Genomic DNA, 14,570 nt, shown 5'->3' with positions numbered 1-14,570 from the left:
TGTAGGGAAGAAGCTTAGTTTAATACACATCAGAAATTGTATTCTGACTTCTTACGCGGTGTTAACTACTAAATACTATATGTAAAAGGCAATATGGATACAGGCAAGAGAGTAAGCCCAGTTGTTGTATCCCAGTTTGTATCTTGCAATTTTTTGGCTGAATGGTGTGCACAAACACAATAACATACCTTTTGGGTTTTCATAATCCAGTGATATTTTGATGTTAAAGGGTTTAACTTTTTTAACTGTTTATGCTTTTAGAATAAATAATTGCTAATATACTTTTAGTAGCTTTGCCTCCTCAAAAGTTATGTTGAAAGCACTGCCCTAACTTATTGATATATCTCTACACTTCACTAACCTTTCTTAAGATGAAGAGGAGAAAAACAGTCAAAATAAGACCAAGCCTCATGCTAATGAGCTGAGTGATGGGAAGGCCAAGGCTGTTCGTCATGCTTATGTTCGCAAACCTTTCTTGTACTCCAAATACTTCAGTGATTCTGATGATGAACGAACTGTAGAGCAACGCCGTCAGTCCATTGTAAGTGTGGATTTTGTTACTGCTTGCATTCTGGCTCCTTCAACTTTTCAGTGCAGAAATTCCGCTTCTTATGAGGTGGTGGTTTCTGAGGGGGTCTTCTGTTTCTTCATTCTCACTTCTTTCCTCCCACCTTGTGTAACAACTGCCCCTCCTTCAGACTTCCACTAATATTGCATGATCTGCTCTCCAGCAAAGCACTCTGCTGGTTATAGTTAGAAGTCTTCCGGTGGTGACATGCTTTTCCATCTTTCTTCCCATCTAAAATGAGTAATCTTTTGGTGTTGACAGGGGATTTACTAATTACATGCAGTGTCAGCAGAATCACACAATAGGTGGATTCTTTTTCAATTGAGTGATTTGATATGGAGAGTAAGAACCACTACACATACGAAACCTGGTGTCCATTAGATTTAGTGTATATAATGACCATTTTGGTGGAAAAAGTAGTCCTTATCTACCTGCAGCCTGCCTTCAATACAGTTTTGTGTAGTTCAGAATTGTGTTGACTACTGCAGGCCACTTCATTAGAGCATCTCTTTGCAAATGTAGTTCTTGCTGTCCATAAAATCAGTCATTTGTAGCATGTCTGCAGCCGTTGAGAATGGAAAGAGAGGTTTAAGCATGTTCACTCTGTTCTGTGGAAGAAGGACCAGCACACAGAACAGGGAACAGCAGTTCTTTCAGATCATTTTCCTTTGGCTGAATATATATTTTTTTTTAATTTTTTTTTAGTATCTATATATATCTTTACATATTTTTAATATGTACACTATGTATATATTATATACATTTATTTAAAAATTAAAAATAAAATTTATTCTTTGAGAAGGTCTCATAGCCTCTGCGGTGTTAAGCGGCAGTGAAACTCTGGAATTCAACTAGTTTCACTTCCAAGAAGTATTAGAAGATTCCATTAACTTTCATGTAGTGATTTTTAAGGTCTATTTTTAGTTTATCTCAAGCTACAATGTGTTTTCTGTGGATTTTAGACAATACATTTGTAGTAAAGAATTCTTTGACCTATATGATAAATTAATTGTTTTCCTTGGTTTTGTATCTCCAGGCCAAAGAAAAAGAAGAGAGACTCCTTAGAAGACAAATTAACAGAGAGCGACTTGAAGAAAAACGTAAACAGAAGGCTGCAGAAAAAACAAAATCCCTAAAAACTGGAAATCAAAATGCTAAAGGTATGAGAAGTATAACATTAGCCCCTGCTGCCCTGCACTCTCTCACTCTCTCTGAAAAAAAAGCATTCAACTTAAGATATTGGTAATAGGTTTCTAGTTAAATTTCCCTTAAAAACCCAACATTTCAACAGTGGTGTAACAGAAAAATGTGTAATGCAAATTATTGGTACAAAATTCCATATTTTCACTTTTTCATATATCATTTCATATATCATTATGTTACTTAAACACAATGAATACCTATATACACTAGTATTCTCTGCTACATATTAGTACTTTCTGTACTGCTTTTAGTCCTGTTTATAGCTGAAACAGTAATATAATGATGTGCTTGTGTATTTCACTATTTATGTACTATTTTAGGAAATTTGAGTGGCTTGAACTTAGAAGAATCTTCATCAAGAAGTCTTGAATCAAAAGCTACTGGTACCAGCATTAAGGATGTGCTTAAAGAACAGAAATTTTTAGAAAAAAAAGTAGCCCTGAGCAGAAAAAGAAAAAGAGATTCAAGGTATTAATGTCATTATTTGCTCAAAAGGAATTAAGTTTTTGAATATTCATTTTTGCATATTGAAAAGATTCTCTTCAACTCTGCAGTTAGCCTTACCCATTTGAAAAAATTCCTCTTAAAATATTCACATAATTTTGTTACTAATAACCATGAAGTTCAGGCAGAAAATCAAACTAAAGCTGCTTAAATATACTGCAGCTCAGACTGCAGTAGCCGCCTTTATGTGCCTTTTCAAACACAAGATGGTAATAAAGGCGTGAGAATGGACAGCTCTTAAGTGTTTGTGCATCTAATATGTCAGTTGGTCAACCTGGCTTGGTCTTTAAATTGATGTTTTGCATAGATACATATGCCTGCACATATCTTTCTACATATGGGTATATATGGGGCAAGGAGATCTCTTATCCATTTTACAGGAACAACTGTAGTACGAATATTATCCTACTAATATCCTCTGCTTTAAAGCACCAATGTCCAGAGGATATCTCTGAAGTTGGTACACATAATTTTCACAGAATCACAGAATGTTGGGGATTGGAAGGGACCTCGAAAGATCATCTAGTCCAATCCCCCTGCCGGAGCAGGAACACCTAGATGAGATTACACAGGAAGGCGTCCAGGCGGGGCTTGAATGTCTCCAGAGAAGGAGACTCCACAACCTCCCTGGGCAGCCTGTTCCAGTGCTCTGTCACCCTTACTGTAAAGAAGTTTCTTCTGAAGTTTAAGTGGAACCTCCTGTGTTCCAGCTTGTACCCATTGCCCCTTGTCTTATCATTGGTTGTCATCGAGAAGAGTGTAGCTCCATCCTCGTGACACTCACCCTTTTTCAAGAGGAAAAAAAAGCTTGGACAAACTGGCTAGTCAAAAGTTGTGTGACCATGTTCTACTTCATTATTTTTATTGTGTGTTTCTCTCTCTCCTTCAGCTTTAAAAGCAGAAATTTACAAACTAATGTTAGGCTGATACCGATTTTTCTTTTTTAAATTGTCCAAATACCTCTTTCAGGCATGCTGAAGATGGCTGCAAAAGGAAATATGAGCCATCTGAAGAAGATTCTAAAGAAATGCAAAAGACAAATGAGGTATGTGTCTCTTAAATATAAACCTTATGATCTTCCTTCTTAATTATAATAGTACTCATTCATATGTCCATACTAAACTGCATAATATTGCATTCATTCTTATGAATTAGTTTTTTCCTGCTAGTTCTTTTAGTTGCATTAGTGATCTGACATTGCTGTAGTAATGTTTTCTGAATTTCAGTAGCCACTAGAATATACAGTCTATATATTCAGTGCTGATGTATGTTGTAGTGGAACACACAATATAGTTTAAGCCTTATACTGCGAAGCATGTTGAATTTCAAAAAAGAGCAAAATATGTTTGATATGCAAAGACTTGAGGAGCTTGATCTATTTAAACTTCTCACTGGAAAGTTAAAGGAAAACTGAATGTAGTTCAAAAACTAAGAAGTCAAAAGGAAAGAGAATTTTTATGGTGAGAGTTTTTACTGACAGCATTACTAATTAAAAAAAAAGTAATAGTTGGAAGTTCAAATGGAAGTCTAGTTTTATCTTTTGTGGATTTTGGGATGTTGTTTGTTTTAAATTTTTTTTTAAACAGCATAATGTCTGTTTACTTCTGTTTCTTTGGATTTTTCCACAATGCCAGAGAGTTGAAATGAAAATGGCAAGTTTCATTTTCCTACTGACTGTGTTTTAGGTGAATTTTTATTACAATGTTAACTGTATTCTCTCATGTATTGTTTTTATGGAGAGCTTGCCCTTAACAATTCTGTTCAGTCACGCAGTTCAGGAGCTGTGTAACACTTGCTTACGTATATATATATATAAAAACTTTCTTTTGTAGAGTTGTGAAAAAAATTCTTCCAAAGAATTGAAGCATAATCATGGGAAAAGTGAAGTCTCTAAACAGCTTAGAAGACTTTCAGAATCAGTGCATTCAACTGAGGAAAGTAGGAGTGATTCTAAAGCAGAAAAAGAACATAAAAGAAAAACCTCCATCTCTCTTCAAGCTGAAGGAGCACAGCAGGATAGTGAAACAAGGGATCCAAAAAGACAACTGGATAGAGCAGAGGTCAATACTGAAGAACTACAGAAGCAGAAATCCATCTTTAAAAACGAAAAACACCCAAAAAAAGATAGCGACACAGAAATTCAACATATGAGAAATGCTGCCAAAAAAGAAGCCAAGTCTTACAAAGATAAAAATGAAAAGGAAAGAACTGCTTTAGAAGATAAATTTTCTTTAAAGCACAAATATAAAGGAGACAAATCAAGTGAAGATGTTGAACTCCATTCATTTGAGAGAAGTTTGAAAGGAGAGGATGGTGGTCAGAAACATAATCAACAAATAAAGGCTTCCTCAGATGACAAATCTGAAAGAAAAAGTAAACACCGAAGTGAACGGAAAATATCAGTAACAGGAAAAGATGGAAAAAATTCTTCTGAATCAACCTTAAAAGCTGAAGAATTGCCACGTAAGGAAAATAGAAAAGACAGACATCTTTCAACTGAAAAATCAAGAGCAGAATACAAGTCCAAAAGGTCCCTGAGTGATCCTAGGCCACAAAAGGATTCCTTAAGTGCCTCAAAGCAACTTGCTTCTGCATCACACAGAAGGAGTGAAAGCTACTCAGAAGATAAACATGAAGCAGAATCAGCTAACTCTGATTGTAATTCGAAACAAGAAGATGGTGTTCATAAAGACAGAAGAAAATCTAAGAGCCTTGTAGAAGACAAGATTTTGTTAAAGTCTAAGTCAAAGAGTCATAGTAAACAATTCAAAGCATCTGAAACAGAATTACAGGAAAATTTAACAAAACAAGAGACTGGTCAGAAACTAGACAAAGATAAGAACATGGAAGAAAATGATTCAGATAAGCAACACAAATCCAAGAATGAAGACAAAGTTTTTGAGGAGTGTGGTGCTGAGTTCGAGCTTGTAAGTGGCACACAATCAACTCAGGGATCACAGAAAGACTTTAGTCACAAAGTTAAGTTACATTCTGGAGAAAGAGGATCTGTAAAAGAGAAATGTCGAGGTGATAAAGATTTAAGCAATTCCAAACTAGAAAGAAGGTTCTCTGCTGAAGGTCACAAAAGCAGAAACTTAAAGCATAGCAACAAGGAAATAAAGAAGAAGGATGAGAGTATCAAATTAGAAGATAAAGATGTTAAAGAAATGGATAGTGGGCATGAAAAAGCATTGAGCATCACAGTGGCAATGGATAAAAAACAAAGTAAGAAGATATCCTGTGAAAACAGAAAAGGCAATATATCAAACCAAGATTTACTTGGAGAGGAAAGGCACTCGGCTAGCGCAACTGAAAGCAGGCATGCTCCAGCCCCTCAAAAGTCAAGTATGAATAATGATTACTTGCATTCTGGTCATGAGGCAGAGCTGATGGAACTTGATTTGAAACAAACGAAAGTACAGGAAACATCTAACATCAAAGGAAAAAACATTCAAAACTCACTCCAAGCCACAGATGCCGAGTATGCAGCAAAAGAAAAAACACCTCTCTCTGTTTCAAATGAGGAATTTAAACACAGCTTGGCAGATTCTGAAGCTTGTGAATCACAATTTGTGCCTGCAGCTGAAAAAACTGTTAAACAGGAAGATATCCCTAATAAACAAGTTGGTGCCTTAGATGCTTTGTCCAAACAAACTTCCATGGATCAAGGACCTGATAAACAGGGGGCTTATAAAATGAACGTTGTGTATAAAACAAGTGGTAGAATCTTACTGAATGTTCCCAGTAAGGATCAAGCTTCAGAAGATAGCGGAAGACCAAAGAATTTAAAAACTGTCATAAATTCTAATTCAGCTTATGTTCCTTTAGCAATTAATTCTTCCAGAGAAGATGCTGCTGATACAAAACCCATGGATATGGATATTTCAGATTTTACAGATTCCTTGGGTGGTATGTCTAAAGAATGCCATAATTCAGATGGGACTTCTTTATTTGAAGATACTTTAATTTTGAAGAATGATGCAGCACAGGTTGGACACATGGAACACAAAGATAGTGCAGTGCTGAGTTCTGTCATGAAAAATGATTGTCACAACACCACTGTGACAAACAGTATAGAAAAAGATAAGGTGGTCCAGCCTAATGAACAGGCAATGGAAGACAGTACAGCTGGGTTACCTAGTCAAGAAGGTTATCATGAAGCAGCAAAGTTAGAAAGCACTCAGGAAAGTGAATTGAAAATAAAAGAGGAAAACTTGATGACTGCTATAACTGAAGATTGTGGAGATGAAACAACAAAAGAACTTTTCCTGAAAAGAAAAGGAGGAGAGTGCTTGAATACAGATCCTCCCACAAAGGGAGAAAGAAGTACAATGATGGATAATATGGAAAAGAACGAGGTGCATGATGTTGATATCATACAATCTTCCTCTGTGTTAGTGTCTGAAAGGGTTCCTGAGGAAACAATCAAAGGCTCTGTTATAGCCAGTGAGCAAGAAAGGAATGGTTTGATAGGCATGGGAGGTAAAAATGAAAGCAATGCAGTAGGTACCAGCGCAGGAAGTAGTAAACTTAGTTTGCTGTACACCAGCCTGCAAACAACTCCAGCTGCTGTGATAGGAACTAGCACAGAAAAGATGATTGGGAGCACTGCAATGGCCACTAGTACAGGAGGAGAAAGAGCTGAGGGTGCATCACGATCTGAAAAGGATAGCGATGCTACAACCACTTGCTCAGAAGAAGAAAGTGAGGCGACTGTAATCTGCACAAGCATAGAGGCTGATGAAGGTTTCACAACAGGCCTATGGGTAAAAAGCAGTGAGAGTGGCAGTTTCATTACAGGAGCAGATGTTGGTGAGTGTACTGTTTCAGCAGCTGAAGAAGGTGGTGGCAATGTTGTCACTGAAGGATTAGCAGAAAGTGAAAGTTTCCTAACAAGTACGGAAGGAGAAGAAAATGGTGACTGTACCACGGTTGATGCAGAAGAAAGCGATAAAGATTCAGTCAATGCAAGCAGAGTAGAAATTGAAGACACTGTAAATAGTGCTGGGGCAGAAGAAAAAGATGATGCTGTGACTAGTGCAGGCACGGAAGAAAAGCGAAAGACCTCAACTTGTGTAGATACAGGCAGACTTGAAAGTTCTGTATCCTGCTTAGGTGAAGTGGAGAGCGATGGAGCTGTAACTAGTGCAGGGACAGAAACAGGTGAAGGGTCAACAAGTGGTGGCAGTTTGAGTGAATTTAGGGGCAGTGTGAGAGCTGGCCAAGTAAAAGAACATGAAGGTACCGTGACTTGCACAGGTGCAGAAGAAAGAAGTTGTAACTTCGTCATCTGCTCAGTGACTGGTACAGATGCCCAAGGAGAAAGCACTGTAACTGGTGCATGTATTGCTATGGTCACGAACAACAGTGCCACAACTGGAAGCAGTGGTGACAAATCTGAGGATACCGTAAACGGTGAAAGCACAGTGACTAGCACAGGCATAACTCCAGAAGATGATGCTGAAATTTCAGTAGTTTGCACAGGGCTGGAAGACAGCAATGAGGGATTTGCAGTTTGTTTGGAAGCTGAAAAATGTGAAAGTCTAATGGACAGTACAAGGGCAAAGGAAGAAACCAGTATCACTACGGTCAGTGTAGATCTGTGTGATGATGAAGGTTTTGTGACTAGCACAGGCTCAAAAGAAGAGGATGAAGAAGATGAGGGCATTGTGACCAGTACAGGAAGAGGAAATGAAGAAAATGAGCATGCTTCTACTTGTACAGGAATGGAAAGTGAAAATGCACTGATTTGTATAGGTGCAGAAGAAGGTGAAAGTTCCATTATCTGCATAGTTGCTGAACAAATGGAAGCTGAGTCAGGAGTGGCTGGCACAAATATAAATAAGCTTGCTGTCGACAGCATGACAAGTGCGGAGAAAGAAGTTAATTGTGGCACAAACTGCAAAAATGATAAAGGGATTGTTGAAAGCAGTGTAACCAGTGCAAGTGCTGCAGATGAGGGTGCCTTGACTGCACATATAGGAAAGCATGAACCTACCTTGATTCCCTTAGATGCTGAGGAATGTGAGGGTCCCATGACTAGTGCTATGGCAGTGCAAGATAAGAGTCAGTCTGGTGCTGAAGATGAACATGAGAATGCCATGACTTCCTTTGACAGCAGAGAACTCGATGCCTCTATAAGTAGTGCAGTTCCAAAAGAGGATGAGAATTCTCTTGTTCCTGCTAACAGAGAAGAAAAAGTAAAAGGTGATATAATCTCTACCAGTACAGTGGAAGAAAGTGATGCTCCCTTACATTCGGCTCTGGATGCTGAGGAAGGTCCACTTGCTGTTGCAAGTGCAAATGAAAGTGGGGAAAGCTCTATGATCTTAATAGATACTGAAGACACAGAGATGCCTATGCCCAGTACAGCTACAGAGTTTAAAGAGTGTGTGCATAATTTTAACAGTAAGCAGGAGAAAGATGAGTGCACTATGATTACCACCAGTATTGAGGAAGAATTTGAAGCTCCTATGTCAAGTGCAGCTATTGAATATGATGGTCAACTCCCCTCTGTAAAAACAGAAGAAATAAATAAGAATGCTATGGTTTCTATAGATATGGAAATATATGAAGTTCCCATGCCTAGTGAATCCAGTGCAGGAGGAGATGATAACAATGATGATGAAAGTCACCCAACTGCTAGCAGTAAGGAAGAAAAAGATGAGTGTGCCATGATTTCTACAAGTGTTGTGGAAGAACAAGTAATCCTAATGTCAGATGAAGTTACAGAAGAGTCAGTTCAACATGTGTCAGACACGGAGTCAAAAAATGAAACAGTAGTGATCTCTACAAGTACAGCAGAATGTTTTGAAGCTCCTGTGTCTAGTGTAGCTATGCAAGATGAAAACAAACTCACTGCTTCAGAAACAGAAGGAAGATACGAAGCTGCTATGATCACTACGAGCATGACAGAAGAATGTGAGATAGTCCTGATCAGTGCTGCACCACAAGCTGAAAGTCAGATCATGGTAGCAGAAGAAGATGAAGATGGCATTATTTCTCCAAATGCATCAGAGGAATGTAAGATTGTGGAGACCACTGCAACTGTAGATGAACAGTTTGGACTAGCTTCTTTCGATGCGGATGCAAAAAGCAAAGGTTCTGTGATTTTTGTGGGAGAATGTGGAGCTCCTGTGCTGAGGGTTGCCACCAACAGTGAAGATCAACACGCTGCTTCAAGCCTAGGAAATAAGGAGGAGGGGGCAGTGATCACTCTGAGCACAATGGAAGAATGTGATAGTCTCTTCACCTTTACCGTCATAGAAGAAAGTCAACTTGCTGCTGAGAGTACAGAAGTAAAAGACAAAAGTGAGGAAATTTTTAATACTGCTGACCAGATTGAATGCATCCTGTCAACTACAGGCCCAGAAAAAAGCAGTAATTCTTTGCTTCTCATTGGTAGAGAGAATGAGACCCATGAGAGTGGTGTGAGGGGAGAGTCGGCAACATCTCAGACCACAGCAGATGGTGAAATCACAGAAACAGATGAAAATTCAGTGAACCTCATGAGTGTAGATGAAGCCCTTTGCGTGGAGATTAGTACAGAGACTGCTGTGAGTCCAAGTCCTTCCTTAGAGGCAAGCAAGGATGATGAGCAAGCTGAAGATGTTTTGCATGAGGATGCATCAGAACTCTCTTCCATGGTTTCAGAAGCAGCAGTAGAGGGTGAAACTCTAAGGAATGTAAACTGTAAATTTAACTCAAACTTGCTTTTAGAAGGTGACTTTTCTGAAATAAGGACTCCCCTGCCTAAGGCACAGGCACTTTCCCTAGTTTCTGCAAATGAAGTGACTGCAAATACCAACCATGATGAAGTGACAATAGAAGCAGAATTAGGGGAAAAAAGTGACTTCCCTGTGTTGCACGTAGAAGAGCTATATCGCAGCGATGACAAAACGAACTTGGTCAAAATAGATGATGTTGGAATTGAAGTTACTTTTCAAAAAAGTAACACAACCTTTAATCCAGGTGAGAATTTTTCTTTTTTTTTTTTTAGCTCTTCAGTTTATAAACTGTCATTAATAGATACATTTTACCATTATTATAGTAAGAAATAACTTGCACTGTTCAAATATACCTGATTTCTTTGTTGGTTGCAAAATAACCATTAATAAAATATTTAAGAATCGGTGGAAAATATTTAAATAAGCATGAGATTCTGGGAGTATAGAAATGACTGAACAGAATTATATGAAGTATGTTAGAAAAGAATTAAATGTTATTAGAGCACAAAAAAGGTACTAAAATCCATTCATTTAAAATATATGAAGTGGTTTGCAAAGGGTAATTATTGTGGAGCTACAGATGAGTTTTGTTGTTAGCATGTTTTGAAATTCAAAAATACTTTCATAGGAAAGAGGATGCATTTCATTTAGACATACGTTCAACATTTTAAAAAGGTAACTTCTTAGTAATTTTGAAGGTTAAGAGTGGCCATTCTTAATCATAACTGCAGATTTTCTCTGTATGGTTATTTAATGGTCAGATTCAGATTCACTCTTTTATGCTGAATTTTGTGTTGTGAATGCACTTGAAATGGTCCTCCTTTGTGTTACAAAGGTATCGGACAATCATCCTAAATAAATTAGTGTTTTAAGTGAGCAATGATGACAGTTGTCTATTTTAAATAGAAAAGTTATGATCGTATATGACATTAAGGATATCATATTTTATTTCCTGATCCTTTTTTTTTTCTGGAAGCTAACATTTGAAATGAACTTGCATGGTTGCTAGTTCCTAAAATACCATGTAATGAACATCCTGCTACTTTGATCCTTTCTTCTCTTTGACCCTCCATAGTAGTTGAAGCACCAAGTTTATGAAAATTAATAATTTCTCTAAATGCCTTAATGAAGTCAAGATTATTACTTCATTATAAATTTTGGAGAAATTAAACTGTACAAAAATAGTAGAGAAATCTGTTTATACTGAAGGAAGTGGAATAATGTCAAACAAATACTACTTTTAAAACTTTTTCCCTCTCGTATCTGTCTTTGCTATTATTTAAAAAAAAAAAAACCATTTTTTATAATGTGAGTTTAGGTCCAGTTTCTCAAAGGTTGGCTTTATTCTCTAGTTTTATTGATACTTGGGGTGAGATAGCTCACTCTGCAGATTTTGGTATCTTAGGTATTTGTCAAGGAAAGATGCCAATCTAGTAAACTTGAAAAATGTTGTTCAGTATTGATGCAAGAGACAAACATGAGCTGTGAAAATGTAAACTGCTATACTAAGGTATTTCTGTCTTGGTGCTTTGCTGAATCCTTGTTGTCCATTGATGAACCTCTGTAAGTGCAAGTGGTAATGGTAGTCCTACTCTGTGGACCGCAACCACAATTTAATCACTTCATGTGCATCATTGATGAATTACCATGTTATGAGTATATATTTTTGTTTAGGAAAAGCTATATAAATAGGCTTCTGAAATAGGTGTCCAGAAAGGCTGTAGAAGTCATATGAAGGTGCTGTCTGCATGGCCTGTTTTTCAGATGTTATAAGCATACAGCTATTCCCATGGGGAATGAAATGGGTGGGGTTTAAAGATTTTTCTGAAATTACACTGATGCTCACAGGACCTTTCAGTCTCTGTGGAAATTGGATAATTTCAGTAGTTGGGATTCTAGAGCTTATGGATTTAGATCTAATTGTCACTTAAAGAAAAATATTATCCGTAGTATTAACTCTTAGTTGTTCATTCATTAATACAGAGGTAACTTGCTGTTCGGAATTTGGTCTGAAAATCTGTTGGTGGGTTTTTTTCCTTTTTAAAGAAGCAGCAAGAAAAAAAGCCAAAGTCAGAATTCATAAGTAAGCTGTGGTAAATCCTGGTAGCCCATATTTTTCAATCCTTTTGTATTTAAGGAAAATGTAGAAGTACTTGTGTTCTTGCAGATGCCAAGTTGGTTTGGTTTTTGGTTTTTTTGAGCTGGTTTGCTGCAGACAGACTTGCTATTGTTTCTGTTGCCTACAGGAAGGTATTAAATTAATGGGCTGTGTTCATGAGGTGGTACTGAGAAATCGCATCCTACTGTAGCATGAGATAAATACAGCATAATGTAATCTAATAATTTTAACATATTTGTATTTCATTAGGCAATAATGCAGCTTTACCAAAGTTGGCAGAAGAACTAGAATTTGAAAGTAACTTGAGAACTGACGAGGTATTTATGTTATTTTGAAAATTTTGACTAAACTGTTTCTTGTAGAGTTATACATCTTTCTAGGTTTTCTTAATACATCTTTGATTTTTGTGCAGCAAAAATGGCATTTGAACTTCAAAACTTTTGAAGGGTCATTTTTCAGATTATTCAGCTGTACTTTTCTAAGCAGCTGGCATTTAAATTGTGGGCTGTCCATGTTATTCTGTGGTAGAACCAGTTCCCTCCCTCAGCCATGCTCCTTCTGTGACCATGACATCCAAGTTTACTTTTTTTTACAACTGGTTATACTGTATGCATGTTGCTTGTGATAGTACTTGTAAAATAGTCATACATGCCTTTAGCTCTTACAGTTGCCAATTGTTAGTTTGGTCCTTTGAAACATAGATGTACGCTGCTGTTCATTTCATTGTATCACTTCCTTGCCAGTCTTCAGGCCCGACCATTCCCTAGGTCTTTGAGGAACACTTGCTGCTGCTCTGTACAGTGATGTCAGCCCATTATCTGCTGTGACAGAAGACTAGGGCATCCTGGATAATCCAGGGTACTGGGGCTCATGGTCAGCTATACCTTGTGTAAGAGCAAAGTTGAACCTGTCTGTTTGTGTGTCTGTGATCCCTACTAGCCAGGATTCCAGATGGGTTAATTCTTCATTCAGATGTGGGACTAGATCCATGTATTCATATCTTGCCAAACTCTGATAATAGGCATTGTGGGTGAGAACGTGGTTCAGAGATTCCCAAGCATTTGTGAAAGGGTGGATCTGTGCAGGGCCATTGGCTGCAGCTTCAGGGCAGACCAGCTGTGTATTTCTGAACCATGGTTTTGGTGCCTGGGATGTCCTTCAGGAAAATCCAAGTCAATTTCAATCTGGTGGCATTTTTTGATTTGAGTTGAGTTCCACCTGCAAACAGCATAAGATGGTCCTAGAGTCATTATAGCCATGTTCACATGGCACTGTTTCTGAGCTTACAATGTCCAGATCTCACTTAAGTACACTTAGGTCCATATAGCATTATCTATGTATCAGTAACACATAGCTGATCTGCAACTTGAATTTCAAAATAAACAAAAAAAAGGCAAACCCCAAACAAAAACCAAACAAACAAAGGGAAAAAAAAAAAAACCATGAGCTGAAAAAGAGTTCACTGTATCTTGTTACACATGGAGATACATATTTTCCTGTATATGTGAACATTCCTAGATTATTGCTCATATTTGGAGCTCATCTTAGAGTAGATGTTGCACCTTGACTTCCTGAGATTTCTCTTGAGATCTCCTTTCTAAACTAATCTCCGGTACCAGTGTGAACTCTGAGGTCAAGGTTATGCACTGTACTGTTCAACAGTAATGTAACTTAGCTCTGCCGCTGCTCCTTATTAATATTTGTACTGCTGTCTTAAGAAAGCTTTTGAAGACTTTTATGGATGATAATAAGACAATGACATGAGCAAGAGGAGTGAGACATACTTGTTCTGGATGTCTGCAATATTTTTGTTTCTTTTGTTTTTGTGTTTAGCCACAGCAGCCTGGAAGTCCGGGTAGTGAAGAGGGATATGTGGACCTTCATACTAAGGACTTTCAAAAAGGTGATCTTTTTACTGATAGCAACTTACTTTTCATACTGATTTCACTATTACTTATGATGGGAGGGTTGTATAATTGATATATACTGTGTGTAGAAGGATTGAAGCAAAGCCTGTAGAAATCGTCTTGAAGTGTTTCTAGGAGCTCATGCAGCTTTGCATTTGGTTTGTGGGGAAAAAAGGAGGATCAGCCTTTTCTTCCAATATGATATGCTGAAAGAAAGGTGGAAGGCATTTAGGATTTTTAAAAAAGTAAACTGCTAACATTCTATTTAAAATCAATAAATACAGAAAAACATTTGCCCAGGAAAGATACAGAAACTTCCCCAAAGAATTACTTTTTCCCTTATAAACTTAAAACATCCTTGTTTTGGGTGTTGTGGCAGGCCCTGTGAGGATATTACAAAAGTAAGTATTATATTACTTAAATCACAGAGACTCTACACAAGGAATTTTTTTTTTCCCCTTTTCCTCTTGCTGTCCAGAAGGTTAAAATATTTCTGGACAGCAGAAGTAAATAAGTAAATATAAGTAAATATCTATAAATAT

At 37.4% G+C, this 14,570-nt stretch overlaps 1 protein-coding gene across 1 annotated transcript in view; it reads left to right on the top strand.

The window, feature by feature from the left end:
• The window catches only part of LOC104521199 (biorientation of chromosomes in cell division protein 1-like 1), a gene marked incomplete at its 3' end in the record, with an annotated part of 20,118 nt that extends 6,030 nt beyond the window's left edge, over window positions 1-14,088 (top strand). The window contains exons 5-11 of the mRNA XM_010163126.2: window positions 372-541; window positions 1,605-1,728; window positions 2,092-2,239; window positions 3,245-3,320; window positions 4,108-10,246; window positions 12,371-12,438; window positions 13,955-14,088. Coding sequence (XP_010161428.2) covers window positions 372-541; window positions 1,605-1,728; window positions 2,092-2,239; window positions 3,245-3,320; window positions 4,108-10,246; window positions 12,371-12,438; window positions 13,955-14,088 — 6,859 coding nt within the window. The remainder of the gene's footprint in view (window positions 1-371; window positions 542-1,604; window positions 1,729-2,091; window positions 2,240-3,244; window positions 3,321-4,107; window positions 10,247-12,370; window positions 12,439-13,954) is intronic.
• Between the last annotated feature and the right edge of the window lie 482 nt (window positions 14,089-14,570).

The sequence above is a fragment of the Antrostomus carolinensis genome, unplaced genomic scaffold, assembly GCF_000700745.2.
Source record: "Antrostomus carolinensis isolate BGI_N321 unplaced genomic scaffold, ASM70074v2 scaffold19642, whole genome shotgun sequence".
Classification (NCBI taxonomy): domain Eukaryota; kingdom Metazoa; phylum Chordata; class Aves; order Caprimulgiformes; family Caprimulgidae; genus Antrostomus; species Antrostomus carolinensis.
This window is presented reverse-complemented; position numbering and strand designations above follow the sequence as displayed.